This window comes from Coffea eugenioides, chromosome 10 (genome assembly GCF_003713205.1).
Source record: "Coffea eugenioides isolate CCC68of chromosome 10, Ceug_1.0, whole genome shotgun sequence".
In the NCBI taxonomy this organism is placed as follows: domain Eukaryota; kingdom Viridiplantae; phylum Streptophyta; class Magnoliopsida; order Gentianales; family Rubiaceae; genus Coffea; species Coffea eugenioides.
The window spans coordinates 34,795,629-34,811,364 of record NC_040044.1 but is presented as its reverse complement, the minus strand read 5'-3'; the positions used below and the strand labels follow the sequence as shown (position 1 = coordinate 34,811,364).

The 15,736-nt window shown below is 33.9% G+C and overlaps 1 protein-coding gene across 1 annotated transcript; it reads left to right on the top strand.

Moving 5' to 3' along the window:
- The first annotated feature begins 11,377 nt into the window (after positions 1-11,377).
- Positions 11,378-15,736, top strand: LOC113749065 (BTB/POZ domain-containing protein At1g21780). The gene is made up of 4 exons (XM_027292712.1): positions 11,378-11,549; positions 11,676-11,821; positions 14,498-14,613; positions 14,888-15,736. The coding sequence occupies exons 1-4, from the start codon at positions 11,440-11,442 to the stop codon at positions 15,491-15,493; spliced, it is 978 nt and encodes a 325-aa protein (XP_027148513.1). The 5' UTR covers positions 11,378-11,439; the 3' UTR covers positions 15,494-15,736.

The window sequence follows — 15,736 nt, the reverse complement described above, 5'->3', positions numbered from 1 at the left end:
TTCGGATTGACGGGAAACTATAATATCGGCTTTACCATCTCGGCCAACTCAAGGAATATAATACAAGAACTTAAGCAAAGAAAGTTCATATATCCTTTTTGGAATACGAACTTTTGCATAGATTTCATTTATTCTTTGAATATATGTTGCAAACAACTTCACCTTTCTCATAAATTTATTCAAAATTTTGTTGCATTTCTAGCTTTGGAACTGGAGTTTGAGCTATAGGTTTGATTATTGGTTCATACTTTCATTAATTTCTTGACTTGAACCGTCTATCCACCTTCCTGGATGTCCTTGCCCTTCCATGAGTTCATTAATCTCAACTTCATTGAGGACTGCCCTTTTTAGAGTCCATGTTATGTATACCATTTATTATAAAGGTCAATGACAAGAACAAAGTCCAATCTTAACATATCTATCAATCTGTTTAGTCCATTATTGCAAATTCCACAAAAATTGACCTGGTCAATAATGACCAAACACTTTTTGTCATTTAACTTGGTCAAAAAAATCTTTGTCATTTAAATAAAATGACTTGGTCAACTAAAAGTACCTCTTTTAAGGAATTTCTCTCCAATTTCTTAAAAAATGACTTGATCAACTAAAAGTACCTCTTTTAGGGGAATTCCTTTCCAATTAGCATTATTTTGACAAGCACATTCTGATGACTAGCCGGATTTTCTCCAATTAGCATTATTTTGATGTTCCTACGAACTTGTCAATAAAATAAAGGATTAATTTTCCTTTAGATGAATGACAACTATAAACAATTTAAATTTAAAATTTAACTTTTGCATATTCGATCCAACGATAATAATATATACACTGTCAGTATATAGAAAATTTATTTTAAAAAAATTATCTACAATAGGTTGAAGTATGTGTGACTTCTTCTCGTTCATTCTTCTAGTATATAAAAGAAGGCAACTGTTGAGAAGATGCTGAGGCTAAATAAACTTCTCTGTCGAAGGTTTTTGGCCCATTGGTTGAGCATATGGCAATGCCTAGTGGGAGCTTGTGTTGTGACCAATTTTGCAAGATTGCTCTGTTTGGATTAGGAGTTTTTTCACAAACTATTTTTGTCTGTGCATCTTCAGTAATAAACTCCAAAATAATTTCAAAAACACATAATTTCAAATATAACTTATAAAAAAATTAAAAAAAATAATGAATCTTACCATCTTTTTCACCCACCACTCACTACCACCTTTCCCCTCCTGCCTCCTCTACCTCCACTGCCGCCTCTCCCCTCTCCTCCCTCCTCTGTCCACCCCACAGAAGAAGTAATGGGGACAGAGGTTGGGGGGGGGGGGGAGAGGGGAAGGGGCAGGGGTAGGGGCGAGAAAGATTTTTCTCCCCTCGCTTTAAATGAATCCTCCCTACCTTCATTCCACCATTTCAATTAATAAATATAAATGAATATATATATAATTATATAATTATTATAAACTAGTCTTAATTAATAATTAGATAAAATTTTGATGAATTCTCTATATTTACAATCTTAATAAGATTATATGTATGTTAGTTTAAATGGTTTTAGTTTTGTTTATATCCTAGACATAAAATATCAAATATTAGAGAAACAAACAAGTCTAACATTCAACCTAACCCTCTTCTACTTTTCTTTCTCTAGTTCGTTCTTTCTTTGCCACATACCTTTTTCTTTTTTAGCGGCCACTCACTCTCAGATTGACGAAATTGTGTCAGTTGGAAGAATTTAAAACTATTTTGTTAACCTTTTCTTTGCAATCTATTAGCACACTTGTCTAATGCTTGCTTGTCCACCAATAAATAAATCTCACTTTTGAGAAGAAACAATTTGAATATAAGGTTTTGTTGGACTACTAATTTATATATATTGCAAAGGTAGGTTTACTTAAAATTGAAATCTTCCTCTTCAATACAAAAAAAAAAAAGAAAAAGAAATGCTCACCCACGGGTACCCACTGCAAAAGTAGAGCACGGGTGGAGGGAATAGGAAGGGAGATGGGGTAGGGGAGTCTTTTGACAACAGGGTAGGGGGTGGGGGATAGTCCCAAACCCTTCCTGTTGCCATCCACATCTTCCTCCTCCCTCCCCCTCCTTCCTCGTCTCCCTTCCCTCCCCTACTACCCCCTCCCCTCCTTTCCCCCTAGCCTGCTTGCGGCACAAAGGGGATTGCGAGAGATGGGACGGGAGAAGAGGAAAAGAGGAAGAGGGAGAGGGAGTAAGGGGAAGGAGGAAGGAGATGGTGATTGTGACCGATGGTGGTTAGTGATTATGGTAAAAAATAACAAATTTTTAAAAAATATCTCAATAAAAATTAAAATTTTAAAAACACCCAAATAACATCTCCAAAAGCACCTAATTCAAACAAATCATCTATAGTCAAAAGCTTTTTACATATACTACTACAATAAAGTTTTTGAAAAGCATCTCCAAAATTGAAAATTTTATACGGAGTCATTGGTCTGATACTTTGATTGGTTCCAATTGCAAATTTTCAATCCCATATCATACTCAAGGAATGTACTGTGCTTGGTTTCTGTTGTATTTTTCATGAGGATTATTCCAGTAAAGTATAGTGGCTTTTGATCTCCAATTGAGTGAGTGGTGAAGGAGAAAAGGCCAGCTGGTTTTAGGTTGTTTGATAGATTTCTAATTTTGTTTTGGGGCAAAATACAAAAAGTCCCTTGTAGTTAAATTAATCTACAAAAAAGTCTCTTATAGTTCAAATCATACATTCCGATCTCTCGTGGTAAGAGGTGTAAATGAATTTAATCAAACCAAACACTCTAATGTTCAAACTTGTTTGATTATTTTAACGAACTTGAAATTTTATTCAAATTTGACTTATTTATTTGCCTAATTGAATTTGAACGAATTTTTTTATCGAGTTTGAATGTTATCCAACACTGTCCAATCTTGACTTGATTACTTGGCGAACCAAGTTCCGTTGAGCTCTTACTAAGTCAAGTTCTATTTGAATAGCAAATAGTTTGGTTCATCTTCCAACTCTACTCGTGATTTGAGCTAATTTGAAATAGCAATGAAAATCGTCAAAATTAATGGAGGCAGATGAAATCGTACAATTACCCTAATATATATAAGTAAAAAAGACCGTAACAACCATTCTAATTAAACAAACTTACGGAAAAACTTTCTGTGGTTAAATCAATCTACAAAAAAAGCCTCCTATGGTTACCTATTGACGCCACCATCATTTTTCACCTTCTACCATCACCCTCCACTCCATCTAAACCTCATTCCTTTCCTTCTTCCTACTCTCTCTTCCCCTTCCCTCTTTCTTCTCGTTTCCCTGCTCTACACCTACGTTCGTTCTCTTTGCAGCCCCTTTTCTGTACTTCCTCACATCCTTTCTGTGACCAGATCTATCGCGGGAGGGAGGGGAAGGGATGCGGGGAAGGGACGATCTGATCACGACTCCTTCCCCTCACCCTTTTCCTCTTTTCAATCACCATAGTGATCATGACTCCTTCTCCTCACCCTTTTCCTCTCTTCCACAACCGACTATGGTGATTGAAAAGAGAGTATACGGGGAAGTAGCTGTGAGGAGATGAGAGAGAGTGGGATGAAGGGGAAGGAGGGGAAATGAAGATAGGGAAGGAGAGGGAAAAGGGTGGTGATGGAGGAAAGGGTGATGGTGGAAAGTAAAGTATGGTGGTGGCAAGAGGTAGGGATGGTGGTATTTTATTTATATATTTTGTATATAGAAATGAGATGAGTTGTACTTGAGAATTTTTATTATTTATTTTATATATAGAAATGAGATGAGTTGTATTTGAAATTTTTTATTTATTTATATTATGTATAAAAATAAAGTGAGTTGTATTTGAAAATATTTATTTATTTATTTGTGTATAAAAATATGGTGAGTTGTATTTGGGAGTTTACGATGGTTTTTGATTTTTTTTTTATGATCTCGAATGGGTCTAATAGATATATTAGCTAAAATTTTGATTTAAAAAATTATTTTTTCAAGTCAAGCACTTGCCATACAGCACTGTTATTACAAACTCATTAATTTAAATGATTTTTATAAATTTAATTAACCACATGGGTTTTTTCTATATATTCACTTAATCACATGGGACTTTTCTTTATTCTACCCTTTTTTTTGGCCAAATCTGAGGCTGAAATCATGATGTACTTGGAAAAATAAATCAATCGTGCATATTTGGCAATTGCCGGAGGTGGTAGCGGTTGACGGAGAATGGCAGGGAAGGCTAGGTTGCAAGTGTTGCTTCCATAGACATGGCAGCAGCTCTAAAAAGCTTTTAGGAATTTATGAAGAAGGAGACGAAAATATTTATAAAAAAAAGAATGAAAGAGGAAAATCGATTTTTAAAACTAAAATATGGTGTTTATGTATTTCCAAATTCTTTCCTTTGGAACTTAAAAATAAACTAATCCAGTTGTGGGCATCTAGTCTTTACGCTAGTTCGGTACAAACTATTTGATGAAAGTTACTGAAAGGAGGTCTTTGTTATTTCACCAAACCTTAGGGCCTGTTTGGTAGTTTGGTCAAATCTCAGGGGAGGTAAATATAATTAACTCAAAATTTTAACTTAATTAATTTTTTTATGTTTATCAAGTCTTTCCTTTTGTCCAAAAGTTGACAAGTGTTTTTAGTACAAAATAATGAATTTTATCAACATCATGCCGACTAAATTCATTTTTGGCACGAGAATGTTAAGGCAAGATTTGTAGTTAAAATAATTACAAAGAATGTGTGATTTGCAATTATGCAGTTGGTTTTACATCAATTTGTCACGCCTAATGGTATCTAGAACATAGCCACTCTTTCCCTACGCTTCCTTTCTCAAGTAGAACGGGGAAAGAGACAAAATAAGTTGGGTTAGTGTTAATTCAAAGGGTTTGATCCTTAAATGGGGGTTGATCAGAAGATGGGTAAAATCTCTAGTGAATTAGTACTATGCCATTATAAAAGAGCTAAGTTTTTGGATGAGAGAAAAGTTATGGGAGAAATGCTATTTAAATCGAGGGTTTTGTTTAGGGAAAAAGTCATCTACACATTGAGAGCAATTTCATATTGACAATCAGTCGATCTTTGAGAAGTCATTATGAGACAACATTCCCCGCTTAGTTTACTTAATCTTGACAAAAGAAAAAAAGAAAAAAGTAACTTTGGTTTTCTTTCATCAACTAAACAACTAAGATCTTTTGTACTTTAATATTTGGAATTAAGAGTTTATGAAAAGAATATATCCTTACATACTGTGACATTCACAATTTTATGTATGTTGTTATTGGTTTGGCACCGGATAGTTGGACCATAAAGATTTACTGATACAGTTCCTACATCATTAACCAATATGTTAAGCAGACGGTGGAATTCGAGTCCAGTGTAGGCCTGTCAATCAGGTCATATGAGTCGGGCTTTCATAAGTTCAGATTCAACTCATTTAATTTGTAATATTTTTGAATTTCGGGCCATGAGTTTCGGGTTAATAAATGTGAAGATCATATTCAACTCACAAAATATTCGGATTTTGAGCCTTATTCAGGTTTAGTCCAACTCACTTATTGTTCTTCAATTTTCTTAATATAATTACTATAACTATTGAGTTGTAAAACTAATTTAATATTTACATGATTACAACATTAAAACTAAACACAAATAAGTAATAGTTCTTAAAAAGTACATAAACCAAGAATTTTTCAATAATATTTATATGTAATTCGTTCAAAGTACATGAAAAACAGTAATAAACATGCGGTTATAAGTCAATACATCTTCAAAGGTTAGAACTTCTTCATAACCTTGTGACTTAAATCCAAACATACTCGATGATTTGTGTTTCTACACTCAAAATAAATCAACCAATATTATGCCAACACAAAAATTTATTCAGTCAATAAGAAAAGTAAGAGTTTCAGTTATGCATTACCAATACTTACTCTCAAGAAAACTAATAAAAGAGTTTTCAGATGTCTTTTTGTGTTTTGTAATTTGTATATATTTAGTATTTAGTAATAATATATTTAGATATATAATTATATATAATATCAAAATATAAATATTATATATATCATTATATATAGGCAATTAAAGGGGCGTGCCTATATCGATTTGAGTCTAATGGGGCTCGAGTTTCGCTCATATTTAATTCAGGCCTAATTTTTAGATACAGACTCATACTGACTCACTGAAAGGTTGGGTTCATCGGACTTTGTTTAGGGCCAAACGAGTCGAGTATGGGCTGATCCGACCCCATTGACAGTCCTAGTCCAATGTCCAATTCTAAACACACCCATATTATTCTTAGATAGACTGATATTTAACAAAGAGGTAGCATATATTTCTTGATATTTGACATATAGGTAGCATATATTTCTTTCAACTTGTTAGTGCTTTAGTGTTATATAGTTGGTTAATGAGATAGGTTTAATTCTATTTACAGTTATTTGAATACATTATATTGTTATTATGCCTATATAGTTGGAATCTGGATTGTACAATCTTGCTATCAGAATAACATTTGTTAGTATTAGGGCCGAATTCTACAAGGATCGCAATTGTTTGTAAATAGTTGAACTAATAGGATATTTGATTTGCATCTATATATCATAACTAAGGTTCCGTTTGATAAAACTGAATCTGAATTCTGAAGTCTGAATTCTGAAATAATTAATTTGCTGAATTTTAAGCACTGAAAAAAATATATGAATGTCTGAATTTTAATGCTAAACCTATTTATATTATTTGATAAATATTTATAGCTGAATGCTTAATAAGTTTAATTTGACAATTTTCCCCTTATATCCTTTCATTCAAAAAAGAAATAGAATCTATGATTTAATTAGTTTAAAATTATTAGGTATAAAAATGACAATATTTATTTTTAAATCAAATTAATATAAAAGATGAAATATATTATATAAGGAGTATAGAGAAGATGTGAAAGTCATTAAAAAGGAAGAAAAGAGAAACTAAAAATCGTTAGATAGAAAATATTATGTTGTTTAATTAGATAAGAATTTTGAACATAATTAACAAATAAGGGTAGATTTGGTAGATAAGATAAGGTAGTTGAAGTAATTTTATTGATTCTTATCAGAATTAAGCATTCAGTTAGGATTCTTGTGTTGAAAAAAATACACACAGGTTCAGCACTGTTTAACAAGTTCAGCAAATATATTTTCATTTATCAAACATTCAAAACATCTGAATGTCTGAAAAAATTCAGATTTAGTACTTTTTAATGTTATCAAACAAACCCTAAGAGATTTGTTTTGATAGTTTGGGTTCTAAATCTTACAGTGGGTAAATGTAGACCACTTATGTAGTTCTTTTTAATTTTCAATCCAAAAAAATTAAGTCAATAATGACTTGAACTTTCATGCTCTTATACATAATTAAAAATTTTAACTTTTTGTTGAAGAAACTTATTATTGGAATTGTTATTGCATATGATTTTTACATTCCTATATATATAAACTACGTGCGGTCCCTGCACGATGCTCGGGCGTCAAGGGATTTTTTTAAAGATTTTCTGGATCTTCACTCGACAGGCAATTGGTAATCATAGTAGTAGTTAACGCAGTAGCAGGAGCAGCATGGACAATTTCTTCAGTATGTTCTGATGTATGAGCACCAAAAGATAAGCGCAACTTTTTCCTATGATAAGCCTCTCTCTGCTTCTGTCGACGGATTTCCTTTTTTTTTGCCAGACGATCCTGTTCCTCTTCAACTTTTGTTTGGTCACAGTGAATGCGAAAGGTTTCCCCAATAATCAATTTTTCAGCTCGTTTTAATTGTTCATGAGCAGGAAGTGCTAAAAAATTATTTAATTTTCTTCTCTGATATGCCTCTCTTTGTTTGGCCAAGCGAATTTCCTTTTCTTGAGGAGAGAGTGCAGCGTATTGTTCTCTTAGTTTTTTATTACGTTGGTTCTTTTTTGTAGTTATTGAATCAGCAGAATCAACAACAAACTTGGAGAAGCTCATTTTATTGGACAACAAGAATCAAATAGCCAATAAACAAAAGTGCAACATGTAGCAATTCAAAACCAATAAGACATTCAATAAACAGCAGAATAACGAAAATAAACATGCACATAAAATCGAACCTGTAACTGGTGAGGAAACTTGCACCGATAACAAGCAGCTAATGAAGTTGCAGATATAAGAAGCAGGAAAGGAGAAGCTCAGCAAACGAAGCTAGAAGTCGACAAAAGAAAGAAAGAGCATATTGTTTAAGAGCTGCAAATTGTTTAAAAGCTGCAAAGAAGAAAATGGAAGATGATGAAAAGAACATGCAAGATGGAGAACAAAGAAACCACAAATAACGTTTATAGTGTTTCAGTAGAACCTCGAAGAACTATAGCTCTCGAAGGACAATAGAGTCATTAAATACTGTGATTGCTGTATTGTTGTAGGCCGGTCAAATAAGGATTTCAATGGGTTATCTTCTTTCACACAAAGAAAAGCCAGATGGCACAAAACTAAAACTCCACCTGGAACGCACAAAAACAATGCGGCGACACAAATGCAATTTTAAAGATATCAGATGTACAAAGAGCATGGTCTATAAGCCGGTAAAGGAAGAATATTAATGTCTTATGACACGAAACCACCGCCTATCCATATGAGATGATGAATTTTCTAGAACAAAGGAACAAATGATGCTTCCCTCTGCATGCTAACAGACATGTGCCTCCATTTTAAATTTTTTCTCACCAACAAAGCAGATGAACCTTTGATTGCACAAACTCCAACCATGTGGCTGTAATCCGGTAAAAGAAGAATGTTAATGGCTTATGAAGAAGAATGTTAATGGCTTATGACATTAAACCATTGCTGCATTGCTGTAATGCTGTCAAACAAGTATTAGTGGATTATGGTATGATACCACCGTCTGTCCACGTGAATTTCCTAGAGCAGAGTAACAAATGATGCTTCCCTGCGCATAACAAAACAAATGAAACTATTTTCAATTTTTTCTCACCAAGAAAGCAGACAAAACTTATCCCTACATTCTCAATTTTTTCTCACCAACAAAGCAGATGAAAGTGCAAGGCGAAAACTGCGCCAAAGAGTAAACTCCAATTGCTTCTTATATATGTGTATAGATACAACTTATTTCTTAGCATTTAAAATAGGATATCACAGTTGTTGTAAAATATGTTTTCGATATCAACCTGGCCAGCAAATCAGTAACCTACTTGGCTCTTTGGTTGATTGGTCTGATGGGTTTGACCCGTAAGGGCAACCGACTTTTTTTTTTAGCACTACTTATTGAGATAATAATATCACTAAATTTTTTTTAAATTTATTGAGATAATAATATCATTAAAAAATATCCTGCCGGCACCCATTCCAATTGCCATCCCTACTTATTTTTCTCCTCTATAAATGCTCTAAAATCTCTCATATGAAAATATTAAATGAGCCATCAATTTTAAACATAAAAAGCCTTCAGAATTCTCACTATTTGAGTGTCATCAAGTCATAATCTCATTCATTGAGTAACTTGGGGTTTCAAAGTTTGTATTTACACTATTGAGGGTGTATAAGAGCTATCATTTTATCATTTACACTTCGAAAATTGTTTTTTTTTTCTTTTGTAAAACTCAAAATAATTTGTGAGTATTGTGAGGCTTTCTTGGATTTAGATCTAGCTACTTTGAATTTGAGTTTCATCAAGTCATAATCTCATTCATTGAATTACTCAGGGCTTCATATTTGTATGTATACCATTGAGGGTATATATGAATCATCACTTGTATCATCTACAATTCAATATTGTTGTTTCATTCGTAATACTCAAACAATTTATGGAGTATTGTGAGGCTTTTCTTGAATTTATATAGCTAGTACCATTAGAGAAGGCGATCCTTATTTTGCATGTTGTTACCTCACCATTGGAAGGGATCCTTAGCGGAGAAACACCAAACTTGCGAGATCTTTAGCAGTAAACATTGGGGGTAGGCTGCTGAACCGCTATAGATCAAATTGTGTTTGCGTTCTATTTCGCTACTCCCTCTATTTGTTAGTGTAGTTCATCGTTTGCTCTATTTATTGTATATTTGGTTGTAAAATTGTTTTTGAATTTTAGTTCCTCTCATATTGTGAAATTACTTGTAAAACTCAAATCAATTTAATTTCGTCATTGATTAGGTTACTTAGAGTAAGATATCTTGAAAAAAAAAAGTAATATCTAGTATCTTGTTGTAAATTTTTTCCAATTTCCTAGCTCATCTTTAGATTATTCAGACAAAAGGCAATAGTACAATGGAACGGGTATAATACAGAATATTAAAAGTTTGTATATTATATGATTTTTTTTGGCAAAAAGGATGGTTGAAAATTCAATATCAAGTATGAATTCAGCAAAATTTTGGATATAAATAGTACGAATATATTTCAAAGTTATAAAACTAAAAGTGTAGTTGAAATTTTATTGCATTTTCATGTTTATATGTATAAATTTATAAAACTATGTTAATATATAGTTGCTATAAAAAAAATTGTTGACCCTTAAACAATTAGTTTAGATATTTCAGTGTTGTCTTTTATTTAGAATGACAATTTTCGACAAGATCTGAAAACACACATGAACCTAACACGTAATTAATGGGTTTGGATTAAGGTTTCGCGGGTTCGGTTCAGAATCTGGTCGAACCCGATGAACCCGAAAAGGAAACGGGTCGAATTCGAGTCAACCCGTGGGTGATCCGATAAACATAAAAATTATTTTATCTAACTAAACTAACAATTATTCTTTTTTTCCAAAGGCATTAGTCACTTAATCCTAAATGAATTTATTTAACTTATGTGAAGTTGAAATTATTATATTTGGATAAATAATGTATTATATTATTTTTTACTTTTATACTGTTTTAATTTATTTTAAATTTGGTTTGGGATAAAACACTTTTACGATGTTTTAATTTATTTTAAATTTGGTTTGGGATAAAACACTTTTACGATGTTTTAATTTATTTTAAATTTGGTTTGGGATTATTTATTTAAAATTTTATTACTTGATTATGTAATTAGTCTTGTGAAATTGGTTTTATTAGAAATTACAGTGATAAATTAATAAATTAAAATTAAATATCAGGTCATTTCAGGTCGACCCACCAATCCATTAACTCGAAATTTTTGGATTCGGGTCAGATATCCTGACCTGTTTCGGATTGACGAATCAGGTTCGAATCAACAGGTTTTTGTTATACTCAGATCTCAACTCGACCCGCCAATTCGATTTGGATCCGATTGCCATCCCTGCTTTTACTTCCACTTTGTAGTGTACTCCACTCCAATATTGCGGAAAACCTGAAATGAGTCAGACTGAAAAGTGGAAACTACTCAATTGCCATTTCCCTCCCGTCTTTATAAGTAGTGACTTTCTGTTTCTCTTTCTTTAACTTCACTCAGAAGTCTTAAGCTGATTAGACAGCTCTCATGGACTCCAAAGTAGAGACCATCTCCAGGCTTGCTCAATGGAGAATCGACACTTTCGGACCCTCCACCTACAAACGCTCAGACCCTTTTAAAATGGGTATCTGGAACTGGTAATTTCTACTCATATAACCGCCTCTTTTCGGCCCAAAAATCAGAAATTCCGAACTTTTGGCTTCTGAATTATTTGTTTATATTTACTTTCTGTGAGCTTGTGACTAATTTTGAGCTGATCGTAGGATTTTATCCATTGAGAAGAGTCGTTACATGTATTTTCGTTTATTCCCGGAGCTGTCTCGGGTGTCTAAGGAGCAGCCTCCGGAAGCCCGATTTGTTTTACGGGTCACGACTACAGGCACAAATCGCAAGCCATATATTTCTCCAAGTACGTTTTCAGTACCACTGTATTTATGTTTTTATGCTTGTTTCCCTTATTTAATTTGTTTGCCTTTTCCGATTTCACTTGAATTTTGGGCATTCTAGAGATGTCAATTGAGTAATTTCGTGTTGAATTATAGAGAGCTTGAGGGAAGAATCTTCGATGGTTGGGTATCAATGGCAACTGTATATTGTCTTAAAATTGTGAGGTGAAATTTGGTAGTTAAGTCTCAAGTAAGCTTGCAAAAAACCAACTTCTCTCTTTGGTTAATCAATATACTTGTCAAGGGTGATCTGAGACATTGCTAAAAGGTGAGGTTATAAGGTATTAAGGTGTTTACGTGACCATGGTTGAAAGGGGGAAGATACTCTTGTGGGCTGAAATCAGGGGATTTGAGTTTTATATGCAAAAAATATCACAGATCAAGCGTTTATTTGTGGTTAGAGTTTGAACAATTTGCGTAAGTGGGGAAAGAATTTGATCTGCTAAAAGGATGATTGCAATCAAATTTAATCACAACTTAGGAATGTTGTATTCTGTTAGATGAATTTAGAGCTGTTCAATTGGATGCTCTAGTTTGAGGCATAACCATTCAAGTATTGACAACTTACATCTACCTTTATACTTGGTTTATTAGTAGTTGGTGAAATGTGCTTTTTCATAAATCAATCTAGGAAAAGTTTCATTATATGTGTTTTTAGTTGACGTGGAAACACAATTTGCACTGTCCCATCTATGGAGATTTCCTAATAATTAGGTAAACATTCTATGTCAAAATCATCATATTACCTGTGGTCAATGTTATAACTAACATTCAGAAAGTTGTTTTGCTACAATTAATACTGATTTACACTATACTCTGATTTCGTGGTCCTTTTTTTCCCCGGACAAATGAAATGGCCGAATTTGAAAAGTTCTTTTCTTTCATTTCCTTTTCTTTTTTAGACTATTTCAGCTTGAAGCTAGAGTTTCTCTCTCTCTCTCCCCCCCATGTGTATGCGTGTGAGCAAACCCACTGGGCATATGTTGCTGCATGCTTTCATTGTAACTTCTACATAGTTATGTTTGTGTTGTGCCTTAAAGAAGATGAATCTTGACTTCTGTATTGCCATTCTTCTTCCCCCAGTAAACATGTCCACTTTGTCTTTTAGTGTCCATTGACATGTTTGAGTTCCTATTGAGTTTGGGCTCACTTACCCTTGTGTTCTTTTTGGTTTATTGAGTCCAATGGCTCATTATACATTTCATTGTCCTTGAGAACATGTGGTGCATCACCGTAACACATGGCTTGGGTTACACTGTAGCTGCACATATTGATGCAAAGATGAATTATTAGATGCAAGATAAACTTGGATGCATATGTCCCTTGCGGGAGTGTAGCTTCTTTAGCCTTAAAATGTTTCCAAATCGTCGATGTTTCAGTCACTGAAGTTTTTATCTTGTACCAGTTACTCTTGACTAATATTCGTAGTTGTAGAAAGATCTATAACAATTTGATATCATGAAAGCATTATAAGAATTGAGCAATGCATTGGAAAATTATAAAGAATGATAAAGCTGTTCAACCGACAGAGACAGAATTTTTTTTCCATGTTATTTTGACTTGGAAGTTCCTTAGAGGATTAATGAAATAAGAAGATAAAAGCTTAGAAGTATAAACATAACCATAATTTCAATTTTTTTGAGATGGTGTTATGCCCTATAGTATTGCTGATCCAAGCATCATGCTGAAGGATTTATTTCCTCCAAATTTAAACTGTATGAAGATAGCAATAAGGTTTTGCTCATACCAAGGTTCAAATGCTGGGCTCTGCAGTTTTTTTTATCACTTGAGTGATTTATTGGCCCAATGATTTGTTTAACAACGAAACAGATGCTTTGTTTCTGATCCCCCCTTAAAAGGAAAATTCTCATCATCCCTTTTGGACTGTAGAGTTGCTCGTATCACCTCTTGTTTGGACTGTTGATCTGCTACAAAGCCACCTTTTCTCAATGACAGATTAAGATCCATTTGAAGCAAAATACTTTATATTTTGAGTAATTAGGGGCGCCATGGATCTGCCAGTTGTTTGTTGTAAGGATGGCAGGCACCTGGCCTACCGGGGATTGACGGGGCAGGGGACGGGGGAGTATACTCCCGCCCCGTCACCCGCCTAAAAAAATAAATATATATTGTAAATATATATGTAATATATTTAATATTATTAGTTATAATAATTATATTATTAGTTATAAGTATCAGATTATGTATATGTAATATAATTAATATTATTAATTATACTAATAATTAGGCATTTATGCTAATACAAATTACTGATTAGTTATACTAATACATTTATATTAAATTACTAATTACTCTTTTTACTAATTATACATTTATTCTATTAGCTCTCGTGGGCACCCATGGGGGAAGCTAAGTGGGGGGTGCGGGTGACAGGGGGCGGGGGGATGTTTGGGCAACGGTGCAGGGGGCAGGGGAAAGGCCCCCCACTTGGTTGCCATTCCTAGTCTGTTGCTTCTTTTTTTTATTAACTTTTTTGGTTTATCTGACAACTCTCTTCCCAAAGCATCTGCATTCTAAAATGCTGTTGTTTGAGTTGAAAAACTGAATACAGTTTGATGACAATTTGTCTGCCTTTTTAAATTGTATGAATTTCAACTAACTTGGTTGTTACATGCCAGTTCATGAGCGACTGCTTCGGACAAGTGATGATTTTGTCTGGCCTATTGATACTACGTTTCAGGGTCGGTTCGTCATTGATGTTGAGTTTCTGGACCTGAAAATATACCCCTTAAATGTGAGTTATTGTAGGCAATGTGATGGTATCAGGAAGGGCAAAAAGTTTGTGTTAAAACATGAAAAAATTCTGCTGGAAACACCTTACTTACCGGTGTTTTTCATAAACTATTTAATCTTGCACTGTATTTTAGAGTTCATACAAGTAGTGCAAGTGCTGAAAAGGATCTTTCAAATCCATTTTTTAACTTAATCTTTCTTAAGTGGCTTTCAATCGTACAGTATTCTTTGCATCAGAATTTGCTTTTTTCTTTAACACTCCAATTAAATCTTAGGGTGGAGAAGCCAATCCTATATGGCCTAGTGATGGTGTCATGCAGTCTTTGGCAACCCAAAGCACCCTCCGATGCCTTTCTCGCATGCTTTTTGAGGGTATCCATGCTGATGTCATCATCAACACTGCTGATGGAACTGTTCGTTCTCATAAGGCAATTCTTTCTGCAAGTTCTCCTGTTTTCCATAGTATGTTCCTTCATAATCTGAGGGAGAAAGAGTCCTCTACAATTGACATAGAAGACATGTCTACAGAATCTTGCACAGCCCTTCTTAGTTACTTGTATGGGACCATAAAACAAGAGGATTTTTGGAAGCACAGGTTGGCATTGCTTGGCACGGCAAACAAGTATGACATTGCTGACCTAAAAGATGCTTGCGAGGAAAGTCTCTTAGAAGATATCAATACCGGTAACGTTCTCGAGAGGTTGCAAGAGGCTTGGCTTTACCAACTCAACAAGTTGAAGAAAGGGTGTTTAATGTACCTGTTTGATTTTGGCAAAATTTACGACATCAAAGATGAGATAAGTAACTTCTTCAGGCAGGCAGATAGAGAATTAATGGTAGAGATGTTTCAGGAAGTGCTTACAGCATGGAAACCAGCATAAAAAACAACAGTAGTTTCCCTCTTATCAGGTGCCATCACCATCTGTGTACAATAGATATGGTTATGCATTACCAAGTTTAGTCATATGAGTATAGTATACTGTGCTGTCTAATTTTGAGTCATCCATAGCTCTGGGGGCTAGGAAATCTAACACCAGCTGTGAGATTGTGTGTGTAATACGATGTGAATCGCAGAAACTCAAGTTTTATGTAAATGAAGCAGTTCTTAATAGAGCCTAATATGA